Source organism: Homarus americanus, unplaced genomic scaffold (assembly GCF_018991925.1).
Source record: "Homarus americanus isolate GMGI-L3 unplaced genomic scaffold, GMGI_Hamer_2.0 scaffold50705, whole genome shotgun sequence".
NCBI lineage: Eukaryota > Metazoa > Arthropoda > Malacostraca > Decapoda > Nephropidae > Homarus > Homarus americanus.
In genome coordinates, this window is record NW_024756463.1 from 126,277 (window position 1) to 147,500 (window position 21,224).

At 39.4% G+C, this 21,224-nt stretch overlaps 1 protein-coding gene across 3 annotated transcripts in view; it reads left to right on the forward strand.

The window, feature by feature from the left end:
- Positions 1–12,429: 12,429 nt before the first annotated feature.
- The window catches only part of LOC121856854 (actin-related protein 2/3 complex subunit 5-C-like), a 9,851-nt gene continuing 1,056 nt past the window's right edge, over positions 12,430–21,224 (forward strand). The window contains exons 1-4 of one of the 3 annotated variants that reach the window (XM_042352627.1): positions 12,430–12,540; positions 19,208–19,359; positions 19,467–19,570; positions 21,167–21,224. The exon at positions 21,167–21,224 is cut by the window's right edge and continues 1,056 nt beyond it. In XM_042352627.1, the coding sequence (XP_042208561.1) occupies positions 19,215–19,359; positions 19,467–19,570; positions 21,167–21,224 (307 nt within the window). In that variant the 5' untranslated portion in view covers positions 12,430–12,540; positions 19,208–19,214. Of the gene's footprint in view, positions 12,541–12,602; positions 12,748–19,207; positions 19,360–19,466; positions 19,571–21,166 lie in introns of those variants that run through there. The other 2 variants (XM_042352626.1, XM_042352625.1) reach the window with 2 other exon arrangements.

Genomic DNA, 21,224 nt, shown 5'->3' on the forward strand with positions numbered 1-21,224 from the left:
AGTCATAAGCTTGCAAGAAAATGGATAGACGCGAGTAAAATGAAAGATCACTGGAGCTTCACTTATTTGTCATGTGCGTCATTTAATTTTCGTCTCATAAGTGACAACGTGACTTTGAACTTTTGTTTTGTTATTTAATTGGAATTTATTGGATACAAAGCCCGGAGTGATACAGCATAAAACCCTTGGTATGTGGTGCTCCTGACGATCAACACTTCCGATTAATCATTTTCGTCGTATCATCGTCATTCCTTAGGATCTAAACTTTCTTGGTACGATTTGACGTCACCAATCCTCTTAGCCATCCCTGAATATTAATTATAAATATGAAATCCTAGTGGATCCAGTTGAGAATTATCCGAGTCATATACACTGATCTTTTAACACACACACACACACACACACACACCATTGGGATCAGCGTCAACAATTCCGCTCCCAACTATACCGCCCTTCAGGATTTATTGAACAGTCTCCAAAACTGGGCCACCAACAACCATGTCACCATCAACCATACCAAGACAATGGTTATGCACATCAACCTCTCCTCCGACATTGTCCCACCTCCTTCCATTACCCTAGGTCCGAACACACTCCAGGTTGTAGATTCCACGAAGCTCCTCGGCGTCACCATAGACAACAAACTAAATTGGAAACCACACGTCAGTGAAGTTGTCAAATCCTCCAGTTTCCGTCTCCACCTCCTCCGCCGACTCAAGTCCCTCGGAGTTCCCGCACACGAGCTCCTCAGTGTATACACAACATTCATACTTCCCAAGCTCACCTATGCCTCCCCCACCTGGTCTTCCTCCCTAAATGCCACACAACGTAAACACCTAGAAAAAGTGCAAAAGAGGGCATGCAAGATTATTCTCTCCCCTTCCTACTCCACATATCAAGAAGCGCTCAACACACTGACCCTTTCGACTCTCACTGACCATCACCACGGCCTCATCTGCAAATTTGGTAAGAAGCTTCTACACCATCCCCGACACCGGCCCCTACTACCACCTGAGATCCCCTGTCCGAGAATTGCTGTTCGACACCACAACCGCATCCAGCCCATACGTGCACGAACTGATCGCTATAAGAACAGCCCAGTCCCAACCATTGTAAAAATTATCAATAACATGTAATAAATCAGTGTATTCACTCCCAGTAAACACTGCTCCCTACACTGTCACTATGTTGAAATGAACTGTATTTTGAGCTGATCCCCATCTAAGTTACTATATGTCTTATTTGTGTCACTTATGTCACTTGTATATTATTTGTAATTCGTAACCCATTCCCCAAATATGTAACTGTATATTTTCAGCCTTCTGGCTGCCAAGCTCTTTCAATAAACCGTTAATTATTATTATTATTATTACACTCAGACTACTCATCGCTACAAGGCACCCTGGACAGGCTACAGGCATGGACTACGGAGAACAAGGTCACCATCAACCACACCAAAACCGTAGTCATGCACATCAATACCGCCACCACTCCAGTGCAAGCTCCAGCAGTCACAGTGGGTGCCCATCCTCTCCAGTTAGTGCAGTCTGCCAAACTCCTGGGTGTTACCATAGACCACAAACTGGACTGGAAGGCCCATGTAAACAACACAATCAAGGCAGCCTCGTACCGACTCTACATGCTACGACGACTTAGGTCACTTGGGACACCCACGCCAGAGCTGAGGACTATCTAAAACGCCTTTATTCTCCCCAAAGTAACGTATGCGTCACCAGCCTGGTCGTCTTCTCTCAACTCCACCCAACAACGTCGGCTAGAGAAGGTACAGAAAAGGGCCTGCAGAATCATGCTTGGCGCAGACTATTTCAGCTACATCAACGCTCTCTCCACCCTGGAAATGCCATCCCTCAGTGACCTCCACCACCAAGCACTTGCAAGGTTTGGCAGTGGACTACTGCACCATCCTTGTCATCGCCACCTCCTGCCACCGGCAGTCCCCCACTACAACAAAATTCAGCCCATAAGAGCCCGCACCGAGAGATATAAGAATAGCACCATCCCATCTATTGTTAAAATAAAAAACAACTCCTGATGTGTGTACTGTACAGCCCTGTAAATGTATTCAACGCATATCATTATGTCTAAATCAAATGTAAGTTTGTATATTTTCAGCCACTGGCTGCAACTCTATTAATAAACCGTCTATTATTATTATTACACACACACACACACACACACACACACACACACACAAGAAGGGCTCAACACACTGACCCTTTCGACTCTCACTGACCATCACCACGACCTCATCTGCCACCTGAGATCCCTAGCCCCAGAATTGCTGTTCGACACCACAACCGCATCCAGCCCATACGTGCACGAACTGATCGCTATAAGAACAGCCCAGTCCCAACCATTGTAAAAATTATCAATAACTTGTAATAAACCAGTGTATTCACTCCCAGTAAACACTACTTCTTGCACTGTCACTATGTTGAAATGCACTGTAGTTTGAGCTTTTCCCCATCTAGATATTATATATCTTATTTGTATCACTTATGTTACTTGTATATTATTTGTAATTCGAAACCCATTCCCCAAATATGAAACTGTATATTTTCAGCCTTCTGGCTGCCAAGCTCTTTCAATAAACCGTTAATTATTATTATTATTATTATTATTACAACCAGTGATCATAATATTACATGGGAAAGGATGTTCTCAATTAATTTTTAGGTCATGGTGTTAAAGTTTAAAATCAACATATGTATATAGAATTAAGGTACATCTACCCGTACCGTATCTCTGAACCAGCATGTAACTTATTGGCCTCTAGAGGAGTGACACGTTCTTTATTGTCTTCAGTTATCGCTGTGTCAAAAGTCCGTGGTTTTGTCGCCATCGTCATAAACACCGAGATTATTCATTATTTTTTCCTCACAACTACAACCTTAGCCTAATTTTTCAACACTAACAACAACTACAACAACAAATACCAGCAACCACAACATCAAGCAGCATCACCATTTTCTACCACAACAGTTCCAACAACCACACCAAAGTATAACAACTCTTAACTTACCGCTATCAACCACAACAACTAACACCAACCTTCAACTACAACAACAACTACAACAACAGAGATAGCACCACCAACCACCACAGCTAACTCAAACAACAAAACAACCAACCACAACTAACCCAAACAACAAAACAATTAGTACACGCAACTGATACAAAACAACCACTCACCATGACCACAACTACAACTATTACTACCAACAACTACCATCACTACCGCCGGCAACAACAACAACAATCACAAAACAAGACAATTAGGACACACAGAAGGACAACAAAACAAAACAACCACAACTACCAACACTAATAACCACCACTACAACCACAACTACCACCATCAACAACAATCATAAGAGAATTAGATAAGTACACACTAAGACAAGAACAGCCTTAAACCTAAAGAGAAGAAATTTTAACGTCTTACAACAACCACCCACAACCACCACCAGCTACCAGTATCACCAACAACAACCACCACCAGCTACCAGTATCACCAACAACATCCACCACCTGTATCACCAACCACAACCACCACCAGTATCACCACCACAACAACAACAACAACATCCACCACCTGTATCACCAACCACAACCACCACCAATATCACCACCAGTATCAACAACCACCACCACCATCATCACCAACAACCATAAAAGAAGACGGCAAGGACACACTAGTACAAGAACAGCCTTAAACCGTAAAAAAAAAAAGTCTTGCATCCTGTTGATCTGAACGGCGTACCGCGGGTTTATTCATGAGCAGTGGGGCCTGACCAGAGAGGGCGCTCAGTGCTGGGTTTTGGGCTGCATAAAACATGAGGTTGTTCGCATGGCCATTATAATAATAGTGTCCAGAAGGGGATAAGCTCATACGGTCAAAGGAAAATGCAAAACTCTAGTTCAGTTGGAGTCGCGCGGGAGATTTAGAAAGGGACTCTGTTAATCATTTACGGCGACATTTTCAGCCACGGTTTACCATAGGATGAATTAGGCTGCTTGGGATAGTGCTAGGCTGTCTATGGCGGCGCCGCCCGTTGTTACGTTAGTGGCCTCGGCTACCCGCTGGGGACAACCAGTGCCCACTATGAGTGGTCTTCTCCCTTATTGTGATATCTCTTTATTTTCTCAGTCTCACCGCGCGCCGCTCTCCGAGTCGTTTTCTTTTTCTTTATTTCTCTCTCCCTTGGTCCACCTCTCTTTCTTTATCTTTATTTTTTCCTTCTCTCTGCATCTTTCATTTTATCTTCTATCACTCATTCTTACATCATCGCGCTAAAAAAAATCTATCGCCCGACTTTCAGCTCAATCCGCTGTATTTTTATCATATTCAAAGCCGATTACCCTGAACCTCAGCACGAGACATTATGGAGACCCTTGCCTTACCACACCCTGCCAACACACCGAGCCCGCGAGTTGCTAAACCCACCGTCTTTTATTATTATTATTATTATTATTATTATTATTATTATTATTATTATTATTATTATTATTATTATTAATTCACCTCTTCGTGTGAACTAGATATACACTATTACTCATCTTTATAACCTAGTGTCGTGTTAAACAATTTGGAAATATTTTATTGTGTTTGGTTGATTCTGTCTTCATAAATGTTAAAGTCCATCTTAAATGAATTTGACGATCATGTCGCTGAGAACCACTCGGAGTATAAGGTGTTTCAGCGGATTATGTGGGAAAAACTGAATCATTTAATGCTACCAAAGCCATTGGGGAAAAACTTCGACACACTACTACCAATGTTGACTGATGGAAACGAAACATGGCGTTTAAATGCAAAATTTATAAAATTCCGTTTTACGCAAAGAAGTCTGGAGTGATGTAGGGTGGGAGGCACAACACGGAAGACCAGGAGAAATAAGTGTAACATCTCTATGGTGTGTGGCACTACCGCAAGGCTGAGAAACTGCTGACACTTGGTAGGCTATTCTGTATTGTAAACAGAACAGATCAACAGTATACCAAGAGAGAAAATGGGCCTGACCCCAGGGTAAAGAAAATACCAAGAAGGAAATGTTCAGGGGGAGGAAGAACGCAGTTTTAGTTTGACAAATTTATTGACAAAGCTTGGAGTACAGTTTGCCTATTTAGATTAGATTTTTAGATTGACCACAAGGGGGCTAGTTTATTGGGCACCCCCTTACATCCTGTGCAAGGTGAAGCGCAGACGCGTTTACAGCGCCCATAGGGGAAGCATGCGGAGTTCATGCTTGCCTGTATGACTCATGCATTAAGGGCGTAAAAACCTGAAGGGTCATGGGTTTTGTCAGCAAGTTACATAAAGTGACAGAATGATGAGTGTGTGGGGGGAAAATTCCCAATACAATTTATCTGTTTATGGCAAAGTGTGGCAGGTCCCTAATAATGTCAAGTGCCAGGCCTGTCACTAGGAGGAGGGATATCTGGTCAGGGAGGGAAGAGGTGCTGGTAACGGCTGGGGACCTGTAGGAGGATTCTGAGTAATTCAGTCAGGTCTTGACACTGAGGGTGATATCACTTCTCACTGCCACGCAAGACAGAGATTCGTACACAAAGAAATACATCATATTCATTAGCAGTATTGTACTGCGCACATCATTGGCATTCCTAAAACCCCCTTTATTCATATTACACTACATAACATTCAAATCCACTGCTCTTGTAGAATCTCAGAGACCGGGGGTAATTGATAAAGACTAACTCACCTAATGAATGTTACTGAATCATGTGTTCTATTGTACCCAGGTACGGTTATATAATATTAATTGTAAGTATTCATAGCATTAAGGAGAGACATGTTTTTCCCATTCATTTTACACTCAGGATCCCTCCCAGTAAGTCCCGCCTTCGAACACAGTTGTCAATACGTTTATTCCACTCTCAACTGGCAAACTCAATCTTGAATTAGTCTGTGTAAATCAACTTTAGTAATTCGCCAGACCTTTGTCAACTGAGGGTCATCCTTGAATGAGTAACAGTTGGTTTGTTTGTAATTTCTGTCATTGTGTGAGTAGCGATCGCTGGCAACTCAGGGGTATATAAACCAGTGAGAGACGGGAGATCAATCTCCCTTAACGCCTTCCAACTTTGTTCTCAGGTATGTTCTGTGTTTATAGCCATTCAGTTTGATTCAGTCAATTGTAGTGAATATCAGTGTTCATCAGTGTTCATGTTGTGACAGTGGAATTGTCATTCACCCAGTAAGAAGTAATATAAAGTAAATGTCGTCTGACGTCGCTAGACGAAAGATGTTGTTTGTGTTTGAACCACCATGCTTCCCCAAATCTCCCGTAACGCCTTCCAACTTCGTTCTCAGGTCGAGGGTGGGCTTAATTGAAACCCCACCGGTCCCTCGGACCCGGTGGATATTCAGCAGTGGTCAATATATGAGCGATGGCGCTGATTCGGCATGATTAATCGGCTCCACTCTACCTCGTGGAGCCAGACCCCAGACTAGCCATGTGTCTAGCTACCACCGATCACAGCCACAGTCGTGAGCCCCAGTGTCCTACCCTGGGACGCTTCCTGGAAGTTATATGTCCACAGTGTTGTTGTATGTGTATGAGGGGTAATTCTGGAATAAGTATCCCATGTTGGGTAGTGGACCCATGTATGAGTTGGTTTCAGTAACATGTTGTGTTGTGAGTGCATCTCATATGCACTACCAACAGTTAGTGAAGTATCATATGGAAGTTGTAATGTCTGTAATGACATGTAATTTGCAGTTGAGTAAAGCCTAGGAGTTGCCGTGTAGTTATATGTTAATAATATATTTTTCCCCACTTTGAGTCAATTTTAATAAACATTTTCTAGAGTATATCAGGGGTATTCATTTCCCGCAGTAACACCTTTATTTCCGTCCAAGGGACCTGATATCAGAATTGCAATACCCATGTGCCTAGACCCTCGACGTGCTACCAAAAAGAACTGAGGTTAGGTAGTAACCAATGAACTGAAGTAAGTAGAAAGAACAATTGAAAGAACTTAGACATGTTAGGTTTCACCCTTCTTTCCCCTTATCGATCTGGTCAATGAAAAACCTAACTCAATGCCATTCCACTCTGCACGCTACCTAACGAGCTACATACTGCCCAGAGGGGGTCTGGTGGCAGCAACCCTTAGAAATTAAGAATAGAGTTAAGTATTTCCCCTTAGAATTAGTGACCCCAGTCTGGCAGTATAGTATATATAGGTCAGAGTCATGTGGGTGATGCCACTGTTTACTGCCATGCAAGACAGTGGTTCATATACATTGGATGTCATATTCTAATTGAAGATTAATCAGTGTGGGCTAGAAAATTTGAGGGTGAGTTTCCAAAACAAACTCACACACACACACACGTACGTGCTGCATCCTGAGAACAACATATATGAAAAAACGGCCCCTAAGGGGTTACAGGCCCTCAAGAACATAAGGTCTTACAATGGCTGAGAGCAAATGTTAAACCCTAAAATTAATCAATAACACAGAATGCAGTCTAATTTCTTATTCAAGTTTCCTCACCAAGGACCGCCATGCATACCAGGTGATGGTGCAAAATCTAAATCATCAATACTAGTCGGTGAACCCAATTGCATGTTCTTGCGTGGCGACGGCACCGTGAACATGTTTGTTTATACGAGTGTTGTGTTTTGTAAAACTCTGTGAATTAATAAACTAATGGATAGAAAATAGCAATTTGCACACTTACTCTCCATCGTGTCTTTCAACAATTAAACTAAATAATCGTGCCTTTCATCCACTGTTTACACATTGTAATTCATTAATACATTGCACTTAAATCGGTCATAGAAGACAACTCCAAGCACTCAGAAGACGGTCTTACAGAGCGAGAACGAAATGTTCCATCTTCACAAATCTACACCGTACAACAGACAAGAACTAGAGCTTTTTAAGTTTGAATTTTTATTTTTTATTTTGTTTTAGTTTTTAACAGGAAATTCCTGCTCAGTGAGGTCATTTAGGTGAACCACCACTGTGTATATAACCTTGTAATGCCTTTGTTCTGTTACACAGGAGACAGTTATCTAATGGGTTTGTATATTCAGAGTGATTCGTAGAAATACTATCTTTACTGAATTACATCATACTGTATGTATAAGTCGTCACCACCGCCCATAGGTAGCAGTAATACTCGGCCTCTTGTACACTGTTAAGGGAACTTTAGTCGAGGCTTCCCAGAATGTGAAAAATTTTAAGCACTTTTTTCTCTCTTAAGTTGTAATTGTTGACTAACGTTATACTTATTTGAATACACATTTCAAGACCATATTTGTTGATGCAGTAACACGTTATAATATTAACCATACAAAAAGAAAAAAATCGGGCCTGAAGTTGCTCCTGAGGTAAACAAAAAATTCGATTTTTTGGTACAGAAAGTCGGCCGGCGTTCTTGAGAATCTAAAATCAGTAACACTCCAGAAGTGTCTCTCGAAACTCTTCACAATTATTATTTTTATATAAAGAAGTCACAATATCTCGAAAGTTACTTAATTCAACTTAGTGACCCAGTATGCTAGATAGCAGCAATCCCTCACAACCCCATTTCAAAGATACGAAATTATTAGTTGAAGACTGGCCTGAAAAATAATTTCATTTGATTTTATTGGATACAAATTCTTTATAAACACTTACCGACGATAACATGTCATGAGACCCTTAAGAAAGCCTAATTGATTATATGATTCTACAAGTATTAAATTATTATTTATTTTTATCAGTAAAGGGAGACTGGGGTGTCATCGTTATTACCACTTGGTGGATGTTAACGTCGTACATAATAAGGCAAATTGTGTGTTATTTGTCACACCTTATGACATAATTTAGTTTTACTCATCCAGTTCTATCGAAAAACTGTCTAGAAGTTTTCAAATATTAAAATTTCAAAAGATTCAACAAATATTTACAACCAAATGCTTTTCGCCATCATGCCAGATGATTTTTCATACGGCCGTGTTTTCTGATTGCCGAAGGTATACAAAGGCCAATTTAACCAAACCATTACTGAGCTATGTCTGATTTTAGCAGAATGAACCCTTGAGGATTGCCAAACTTTATCCATTCTACTAAAATGGGCATTAGTTCTGTGACGGTTTAAGAATGAAGAAAGCTCTCTCAGAAGCTCTGCCTACTTACTGTGGGGCCAAAGTAAAGATTTTATCATGAAATTTCGACACTGGCGCAGATACAAATACATTCTGGAGCCAGTACATGCCCAGTACAACACTTGCCAACAGTGCTTAACAGAGACGTGACCGACCGCCCAAGCGGCCCATTTGATTTTTAATATCCCTGAATAACTTGGCACCGTCCTTGAACATTTGTATGGAGGAATGTTTAACTTCTGGCAGGTATTTTACGAAACAAACAAACTACAACGGGCCCAGTACACCAAAGACTATATGATCTTTGCAGTACACTGCCTTGCGGTACCCCTCTTGTCACAGGTAAGCATGACGATTTCAGGCACTGCTCGCGGTCATGAAGAAAGTCTTCGATCCATGCTAGGACACCCCCGAATTCCGTACCCTTCCTAATTAATTTTTAGTCTTTCATAAAGTACACTGTCGAAAGCCTTAGCAGAGTTCAGATATAAAATGTCGAAAATGCAACTACGCTACAGGATCTTGGTCCATACATACAGCGCGGTAACTGATTGTGCCAAGCGGGAGCGTCCCGGCATAAAACCATGCATTTACAAAATAAGATTTTAAGGGGCTCGGCAAACTCGTTGCACAATTCACTTAACATTCTGGGATGCACGCTGTCAGGGCCCGGTGACAGGTTAAATTTGATTAAATTTGGTTTCTTTTTACCATTTGTTAATGAAGTGCATGATACAGCAGACTTCATGCTGGACCTTTGTTAAAAAGTAAGTTCTGTTCATAAACTAGTATTGAAAGAGTTTAATATATATATATATATATATATATATATATATATATATATATATATATATATATATATATATATATATATATATATATATATATATATATGTATGTATGTATATATATAAAACGCTTGGCTATATCTGGATCCACCAGTAGATACACTGGTTGGGGAGGGGTAGATAATTTTGATTAATCTAAGTGCAAAATAGTGTTGCCACATTTGCTTCCCCATCTGGAGTACTGTCACCCCATCTGGTCCCCGAGATATGTTAGGGACTGTCAGTTGTTTGAAAATGTTCAAAGGAGGGCCACCAGACTGGTGCCTGCACTTCGGCACCTCAGCTACCCTGAGAGATAAGAGCGCCTGTACTTGCCTAGCTCATACTACAAACGGGCAAGGGAGGACCTAATTGAGGTGTATAAGCATCTCAAGGGGCACTACTCAGTCGAGTGTCCATACCTGAAGCTTGCGGACGCTCGCCCCACAAGGGGTCACAGCTCAAAATTGAAGAAGCCGCAAGTCCAGAAAACTGTGAGGGCAAACTTTTTCGGAGTGAAAGTTGTGAACTCTTGGAACAATCTACTAACGCGTGTTGTGACGGCACCGAGTGTGAGCTCTTTCAAGACAAGACTTGACCAACACTGGAGCGGGTTCAGGTACATTCAGGAGCCGGTGCATGCCCAGTACTTGCCAACAGTGCGTAACAGAGACGTGACCGATCGCCCAAGCGGCTAACGAGCCGATCATTTGGTGAAGAGGATAAAAGAAAAGGAAAAGTAACAGAGACGTGACCGATCGCCCAAGCGGCGAACGACCCGATCAGTGGTGAAGAGGATAAAAAGTAAACGTAAAGATTTTCTTGGGTTATCATTGTTCAAGTCGATTTATTGTTTCCCAGAATCCCAGTGTTTGTTGAACTCCAATATTCACTGTACGTGGTTTGTTTATATGATTAATAATAACAATAATTTGCGATTGGTATTTAGCCAATTTTACCAAGGATAGCTAACAGTCATGAGATGAGTATTTTCAGTAGGGTCGTTATGCCAGCAGGCTCTAGTGTTCCCAGGCGGTCACCCATCCAAGTACAGAAATAAGGATAAATTTTAAAATATATGCACCCAGAATTTTTTCCAAGCTTTATAATATGAGAAATACGTCAAATAATTACTAAAATAAGACAATAAAATAATTGGTCAGTGAAATCATGAAGTAAATAAAGTTACCCCTTGAGAATCTTAGTTTTCTCATTGTTAGTATTCATAGAAAATTGTTCATTTTATTATTTGAGTAACTTAAGAAGAAAACAATATATGTTAAATGATATTTTATGTGAATTGCCCAATATCATCACAAGGGGCGAAACCGGAATAGATATATTGATAGATATTTAGTTAGTAAAATCGCCATACAAGTTCACATCGGTTCAGCATAACGCAGGTGATTTGGTGAGATATTTAGTTAAGACCTGAAGAATAGGAGCCCCCGCTTGTTTCACCTAATGATTATCCATCGATCACCCCTTCCCCCCCGTTTAATGTTAAGGTGTTTAATCGTCAGGTGAAACAAGCTGGGGTTCTTAATCTTCTTGATATCCTCTTTCTTGTAAATATATCGAAAACATTAGCTCCTCGAACCAACAGGGAAACATGGGTTTTCTAGAGGTGTTTATTTTATGTTAAAAAACGAAGCATGTTCGCAATAAACGGATATCAATGGACAAAGAATAAAAAATACCCCTGTTTTCTATACATACTTTTATCCTCTTCACCACTGTACATAGTGGCTCTTTTTTTTTATACTGTACTATGAAAACCACGAAACTGGACTACTTGTGCATAAAACTGAAACATTTTTCAAGTAAGAGTTTACCATGAAATAATTTTTGTTTGTCAGTATTGTAGGTGTTAAAACTTCTCCCGTCTTTGCACTTTTTTTAAGCAATGTTATGTCTTTTTGTAGATACGGCCTCCATGCTGGTATAATACAGCTGTCAAGATAACGACACACGAGAGACTTATAGAGCTGAATGAACATTTTTTTAAACTATGTATTTAAAGAGAAGATTTATGATTCTTAGAGTTTGGTTGGTTTTCTTCACTGCTACCCCCGGGCCCACCCCTGAGCCCACTAGCTGTATTAAAGGTAGTTTTGTGATCTTGAAAATGCAAAGATTAATAAACCTATAATTATGCGGGTGATATTTTAGATTCATACATATTGCATAATGTTACAGATACATATAAAAACTTGGAGCAAAGAGACAAAAAGGAAAGTATGAGTTATATTATGCAGTCAGATGAATCACATAGTTCAAAGGGAGGAGTTGTCGAGCTCATGCGAGGTACTGAACAACCAATAAAAACACATATGTCAATTAATACTTATGAGTTGACATTATTGCTTTACCGGAAAATATTAGTTTATCAAATATATATAAATTTAATAACAAATATTTATAATATGTTTTAGAGAAGATTGACATTTCATTAAACTTGTATTTGACTGTTTATACGGTGTGAGGGGCTGCCGTACCTTTATTAAAGAGGAAATACCAAAGATAATTATCCGACATCTTCCAGTAAATACCAACAAACACCATCAATGTATTATTATATATTAATTCAAATATTTTCACTCGCAATAACATAAAATATATTAGGTATTAGAATATTTTTCAGAGTGTATTGTAATGTGTTAGGGTGGGTGAGAACATCCTCTCTTATCTGTGTCAGCCAGCACCAACTACTGCCTCCTCCTCCTTCTTTTACAACGCTTACCTCACTTATTACCACATTATCTTAATCGTTTTCGTAAGTAATATTCCCTAACTTAGAAGATAATCAAATGCTTCATCTTTTGACGTTGATGAGTTTGAACAAGTGTGCTTTATCGTATGTAAGTGAAGGATCAGTATCGTAAGGACTTTCTTTATGCCCCTGAATTATTTTCATTATTAATAAGGATAAATTTAACGTACGGTACAGTTTCCTGAACCATTATAAGTTATCAGGGTCTTCTTATATTAGTGCACCGTTCTATCTAACCTAAGGAGCCCCCTGGACCCCCCAGGATTTGGTTAGGTTTGGTTGGGTTTTGGTAATTTACTACTTTTTTTTACACATTTCTAATACCCAAAGAAAGAACGGTGCACTACTATATATTGACCGTTATCAGTGAGTGTACGTTACTAACACATTTGAGTTGGCAGATTTTAATATAATCCCCTTGTAGTGGTGTAGCTTCCTTGACACCTAAGATTTAACATTGATGTGTAACTGTTAGTGGTTCTTTTCTATAGGCTGTGACCATACACCTGGGCTGACTTTATTTTGCTACTGTTTTATGTAAAGGATTGGAGTAATGGTTAATATCAATATTGAGGTTCAGTTTTCGGTAATCCTGGATGGGATGGCTAACATCAGAAGGTGTTGTTTAAGTTCATTATTTTTTTTTCCACATGTTACCATTATAGTAAGTTTTAAATGAGGCAACATTTACTAGAACCTAATAGAACCTGACCAAACCAACCAAAGACACCTACCTAACCTTACACCACTTCCTAGCCCCCAGACCCCACATGATATTTAACAGAAAGTACTTACTTACATATCTGGGACCAATGAAAGCAACTCTGTTGAAACGTCATGGGGTAATTTTACGTTTTTTTGGGGGGGGGGGGATGTGCGAGTATGCTCGGACCGAATGAATTGGTTGTAAACAAACTGAGCAAATGACAACACACACACATTAGAACATGAGAATGGAGGAAACTGCAGTGGGCCTATTGGCCCATACTGGGCAGTCCCATTTACACCCAACCCCTATTGCTTATATATCCATCCAACCTATGTTTGAAGCTATCCATCGTATTCGAGTTAATGATGAGCAGATTTTTTGGAGGGGTATTTACAGCAAATAATTATTTTCTTAACGTACAAAGCATGTAGAGACATCATTTTAGTGTTATGATTAGTTTTCGCTATGTTTTACCCTGCAATTTCCCTCATCTTTCATGCCCTGCCCACTATAGGTGATTTATGATCGTAGATAGAGAAAAAAATACTTATAATGTAATTGAAATGAAATAAAATCACCTCTTTTAAAATCCTATAATGATAAAAATATTGTGGAAAAAATTAACAAAATCGAACAACTCCTTCTGGTGATAAGCTGCTCTTCAGTATTACCCAGCTTTCTTGTTGATTTTCATTTTTTCTACTTTATTTTGCATTTTCTCATCAAAAAGATATACTGTACACCCTCTATGTCATGATCCTTGCATGCTACACACACACACACACACACACACATACATTTAAGACAAACTGTCACTGAACTAAGTAATTTTTAAAAAAAATGAACCATTGGGTATTACCATGGAAAACATTGGGCTGCACATGCCAACAGCATCTGGTGTTCCCAGGCAGCCACCCATCAAAGTACTGACTCACTGAGGAGACGTTTAATCCATACCATAATGGATGAGTATTTCAGACTGTCTTTGAAAATGCAAGAAGCTCGTTCAAAGGGAAGAATGATGGCATTGATATGCACTGAGTTCAACGTTGTGCCTGTTGTTGAGGACAGTACTGCTCCAAGGTGGTCATTGATCATTACAGATCTAAGTTTTAATTTATTTAGTTCCATCACAGAAAATATCAGCTAACATAATTATGTTGATCTGAACAACACAAACATCCTTTGAACATGTGCCTTCAATTTTGAAAATGCACAATTAATAAGGGAAGCATAAAATCTTGGAAGTGTCACTGGATTGAACTGCAGTTACATGACATTACAGGCCAATAGGGACAGGTTGAAGGTTAACTGGGGCTTTATAAACATAAGGTGTGAAAGGAGAGGCAACCAAGGACATATCATTTTTTAATCTTGGAATCGGCAAGAGTACCGTATATAAGTCAAGTACTGTAGTAACAAAGAATACCTTAAAGATTTTCATCTGCTGCAAAGTTATTAAGTCAGCTAATTGTTTGTTTCTTGCCTGACGAGATTAAAGAAGTCATTTTGTCATAATTGCCTTGATACAGTAGTGTACTGTAATAAAATTAATGTACAAAGGAATCCTTTTCCTTTTAGTTATGAATTAAAATCATTAATTTGGCTCGTGATATCAACGGTAAATGCAAAATCAGAGAGCCAGTTCATAATACTCAGTTGTGGGTAATCCAAATCTTTTGTTTTACAGGTATGTCCAAAAACAAACCAGCCTTTGTTCTCAGTTCCCACACTATATTCAGAACATTTCCCAAGCTTGGCCATCTTATGTTAGTGTTATATAGAACATCTGTATGTTGGGGTTCAATTTCCTTAAATTGGGTTATATATTGTTTCTGTAATCCTCTTTTTCCAAGTGTGTCCACAACATTGTTTCTATGACTTGGTCGTTAATTCTTTACGCTAACCCACTATTTATATCACCCACAACCAGTGCATGTGGACATTGAATATCAAGTGTTCAGCAAAAAATGTACCTCTTGAGTATTTTTTTTACTAATGTGGGTGGAAAAGCTGTGTACAGTAAGCGGATAAGCTTATTGGCCAATCAGGTGGATGGTTTGTTCCTTGTAACAGTAATTTGCTATGGCTTTTATTGTCCAGTTGTAGAACAGGACTCCAACCCGGGGCACAGTTGTGATCGATATGCAGAAGTACAAAGGAGTGAAAAAGAGATAAATTACCGTAAACTTCTATTTCAGTGAGAAGTGAAGAGAAGAAGGATCTTCTCATTAAAATTACTTCTAAGGTAAAGGATTAACCACCCATGACCTAATTATTGACTAAGTCTCTTATACTGACCTAACAGTTAAAATGGGTCATCTCAGATAAAGATTGAAGTCAACCATGATCAGGTATTTGGATTATGGTGTCTCACATTACCCTAAGCTATGGTTTGTGCCAGATGGAATCACTTGGTGGGCAGAGAGTATTTTACCCACACCTGCTAGAGACCAACTTGCCATTAAGTCAGATTTAACCCTTCACTACACGTATGTAGTGTCTTTGTTCCTGTTTTGGCTTCCTCCCAGCCTGATAACCACTCCGGAGAGGTTATAGTTGTGCAACTCCTGTGCAGTAATTAGGGTTGGGCCAATAAGTGATTTGGCTGATCACTGATTAATCGGCAGTCAAGAATCGACCGATTATATTTATTAAGAAATTTAAATCTGATTAATCTTCATGAAATTATTGGTATCACAAAGTTAAAGACATCACCTAAATGTTATTTTTTTACTTTGTTTTGCTGCCCACCTGCCATCTCCTATAGAGAGAGCAAATGGTTTTAGTGATTTCCCACCCTTATAAAGTCTAGTTTTGCTTAGTTGTAACTTGTAACATCTCGTTCTGTACATCCTGGTTGTAATTTGGTAGAAATTCCCATTTCTCTTGTTCTTTGTGGTCATTCTAGATGCTAATAGAAATGGTAGTGTGAATAAAATATACCTGACCTCTCAAGTCCTATCCTAACTTCTCAGTAACAGTCTGTTTGGGACCTCAGTGTTTAAATATAGCTGTAGTTTGTATTTATTTTAAATACATGTACAGTATCACTTTTTATTTGTAATTCTAACAAATAAGTACTGTATGACTTGGTTGTATTTGTTTTTAACCCTTAAGCCCCGGGTTAGAGTGCTGCTGGCAGTACTCCCCACGCGGGGTTAAATCGAGAAAAAAATCAACATTTCCAAAAATAATTTTAAAAAAATAAATGGCGGGAAAATAGGCGGATGTTCTGGAACGTCACCCGGGGCCTAAGGGTTAAGTAGCACAAAAACATATCCTGAGCTTGCCTGAACATACACTTGCAAGAAAACATGACACACCAACACCGTATGATCGTCAGTCTTAGCCTGAAATCTGAATTTTTTTGGCCTGTGTACAGCTGCAGCAATATTTATGTTGAATATAGTACGCCCGGATAATTCGCGGATTTTTATTTCGCGGTCCTGTTATTTGCGGATGTACCCAAGAATGTCTGTGGGTAGCTATAAAGTTGCCGGCATTTTCGCGGCCAGGACAGGGAGCCATTCGTTCTAGACAGTAATTTCTTTTACCTGTATTGTATATACAGTAATAATAATAATAATTAACGGTTTATTGAAAAAGTTCTGCAGCCCAACGGCTGAAAATATACATTGGACATAAATGACTTATTACATACATTGATTGTTTAACAAAGGCCTTCATTAGAGAAAGGTAAAGGAACATACAGTGAACATTCAGATTAATGTAGGTGTTCAACAGCAAACACGTTGTGTAATAACTGCCTCCCAGATGGTGTTAGGAGGGACTTCATGTGGTGTAGTCGTTCCCTCACAGATGGTGTTATGAGGGACCTGACGTGGTGTAGTAGTTCCCTCACAGATGGTGTTATGAGGGACCTCACGTGGTGTAGTAATTCCCTCACAGATGGTGTTATGAGGGACCTCACGTGGTGTAGTAATTCCCTCACAGATGGTGTTATATGAGTAAGGTGTGGTCCCAGACCTTCCTATCGTAGACAGATTAACATATCGCTGGTTGCTGTTGGGTCTCACGGGCAGTTATCACTGGGTACCTGGGGCCTCACTGTGTGAAAGTTTACTTGGGTATGACTCGGCTGTTATTGTTGAGTCGTTCTCACTGACTTAGGCACTGTTCACCGCTGTTCACCTCTGTTCAACACTGGTTCCATTGCTTTCCTAAATGAAATTGTAACTTCTGGCAAGAACTTGTTGATATTCTGGTGGGGAGGAGGGTTCAGGGGAGGGAGTTGGTATGAGCATACTTAACAGTTGACCTGGCTGCTCCCAGAGGAGCGCCAGGTACGTCTTGACCCTTCGGTGGTCAAGGATGTGTGTGTGTGTGTGCGCTATGTAAGGCAAGGTATATACAGGTAGGTAAGTGCTGTGTGTAAACACATACAAATAAATAATAATGGGAAAATCCTCTCACAAATAATCAGAAACAAAATTTGAGGCATTGCATGGAGAAACTACCACAAGCTTTATTCTCATTGTTTGCCAGGAAATGCAATCAAAGTTTGCAACATTCAGAAATTGATAACACTGAAAGTATTCTAGCTAGAATGCTGATCCATCACCTCATGAAAATACGGTGTTTGAAGAACTGTTTGCAGGCATAAACATGATTGTGGCCTGGGTGGCCCTTGTGCTAATTTCTCCACGCAATGCCTCAAATGTAGTATTAAAAATGTTGATTCTACCCTCAAGTCTACTCTGTGCTTTGTTATTAATAAAGCACGGAGTAGACTTGAGGGTAGATTCAACATTTTTAATACTACATTTGTTTCTGATTATTTGTGAGAGGATTTTCCCATTATTATTTATTTGTATGTGTTCTGTGTGTGTGTGTCTACACACACACACACACACATACTGTATATATATACAATACAGGTAAAAGATATAATTGTCCTAAGGGCAAACACATAAAGAGAATATACATTTCTTTGTACACAAGTAAAAATGTACCCCCTCCCAGTTAGCAAATGTTATTTGCGGATTTGGCAATTTGCGGCCATTTTGAGAACCTAGCCCCTGCGAATTTGAAGGGCTCACTGTACTATAACATAAATTTAAAGTTGAACTTTACTTTACCTTGGTTGATTAATCATGATTGGTTCTTCATTTGATGTCAATGGGGTAACAAAATATTTAAATATTTCATTGTTTTCTGTCTGTCTATATTTTTAATATGAGAAATGGAGTAAAAATAGGAGCACATGTAACTCATATAAATAATGTAACTAATATACATTTATATAGGAACTTGCTAGAAATAAAAGCTTTAGAGAGACATCAGAGTTTTGGTGAGATCACCATACTGACATAACTACCTTATACCGGTAAATATGAAATTACAGAGATAAACTTAACTAATCGGCCTTATTAATTAGTCAAAAGGCCGATTACCGATTAATCAGCAAATTGGCCAATTACCGATTACCTACCGATTAATCAGTCCAACCCTAACGGTAATGTCACTTAAGGGCAACCTTTACATCTAATTTCCCTCTGCTGAGGCCATTGGTGTGATCAGGAGTGGTGCGTGGTCATAATATCAGCTCCCAGTTGCCTTGGGAGATAAGGTGTGGTGGACCAACTCCACATTCCAGGCATTAGTAATAAGAGCCATCTAGCTCTGGGCTTAACTAGAAAATAGGATTTCAAGGTCAATCTCTTATTTTTTACAACTTTAATACTTCTTTTTATATCTTGAATTTGATTACTAATGGTTTTCTCCTTCCAGAAAAGCCATGGCGAAGAACACGTTAAGCTCTGAGTTCCGTAACATTGATGTGGACCAGTACAATGAAGATAATTTCAAAGATGATGATGTAGAGCCACAGAGTCCTCCCATTGGTGTAGATGAAGCCACCATTATTTCATACATGAATTCTGGTGGGTAATTCTCTATGTAGTTGACTCAATTTTTTTTTTTAAATAGACTAGGGGAGGTACAAAAATTAAAAATTAATATGAAACTTATCAAGTGTTGTATTTCCCAGGTAACCATGCTGATGCTCTCAAGCTTTTACTGGCAAATGCTCCTGTTGCATCTAAGGGAAAGAATGAACAAGCAAAGGACATGGCACTAAATTTAGTCTTGAAGGTAAGTTATTTCTTTTTTGAAAAGTGAACTGTAGGCTAGCAAAGAGGATTAAAGACTTGTTTTCACCATTCAAATGTTTACTAAGTTTTATACACTTGTGACTGTCATACAAAAACACCGATTTCTGCCACTTTTATGAATTTTGTAGGGTATGTTTATTTACATTTTATGACTAACAAGTTGTCTTGAAAAGTCAGAGAAAACCCACTACTAAATGCCTTCTCTGTACCTATCAGACAGGGCATGTACGGTAGTTTAATGACAGTCACATATCGAAGCTACTAATTAACCATCCAATGTTTTATTAAAAACAGCTCTTCTCATCCATTTGGCTCAGAGTCATTAGATTCTGTTTGAATAGGTGACTTAACTCTCATTCAGGTAAAATGTTCATGTCCATTGACTGGAATTTATTAGCGTTTGTGCCCTGAACCCTTCCTCAGTAATAAGATTGTGATGTTATTTTTTTCATTTAGTTCCAAGTCATTCTGATGATGCACCCATACACCTTCACGATCTTGGACTAATCAGGGCAGATCCTGGACCTGTGTGTACAGTAAGTCCTCGTATAACGTTGGCCCACTTATTGTTGTTTCAGTACTACGTCGCTAATCTTAAGATACCAAAAATTTGTTTAACGTCCCGATGACTTAGTACAACGTTGTTTTTGCGTCGTCACGGACTACTTTTTACGTCGCATCACCCTCTCTCGTCTGGCCGCGCAACGCTCTCTCGGCTTGGTGTAGAGTCTCAGTGACTCACCACCCTCTTCTGCCCTCCTCCGCTCCCACCCTCCTCCACTCCCACCTCCTCCTCCGCTCCCACCATCTCCTCCGCTCCCACCATACTCCTCCCCTCCCGCCATCCGCCTCCTCTGCTTTACTACCCACCACACACTCGCTCTACCACCTCCGCCCATCGGTGAGTACCAATACAAACTTAGTAGTTGTATATGTATGCATTATTTTCTATAGAAATTACAATGATTTTCTGTATATGTAATGTATTTCATGGGGCAAAGGGAGGCTCAGGAACGTAACTCCCGTATTTTATCTATTTCTTATGGGGAAAATTGATCCACTTAATGTCGTTTCGTATAGCATCGCGTTTTTAGGAGTGTAACCCCGGCGTTAAGCGAGGACTTACTGTACCTCATGGCTGGCACATGTGACTTATTGTTATGGTTTTACTTGTTCGATCTTATCTAGTATTTTTTTTTCAAACACTATACAGTTTTTATAGTCCAGATTAAACAAGGCAGAGAACATGTTTATTTCAGTTGGCATTCATCATTAGATAACTGTACTGTATTTGGAAAACTTTTTTCTTGTAATTTTATTGAATGGGAAAGTATTTAAAACAAGTTTGAATATACAGTATACATTTTTAATATATGGAGGCTTATAAGAACAAGATCATCTTATGACAATCTTGTAAGTGATGTGTATCAATTCTATAATGGAGTAAAGTACTTGGTCCTCAACCAGAGTTTTCAAATCAAAGTATCTGGAAGACGAACTTTGTAATTCATATCATATAGCTGTGGGAAGTGCACAATTTTTTTCACTACTAATACTTGATAGATTTTTTTTTCAGGTGCTGCTGTCAGTCAACAAATCCCAAATGGATCAAATCATCACATCCCTAGACAAGA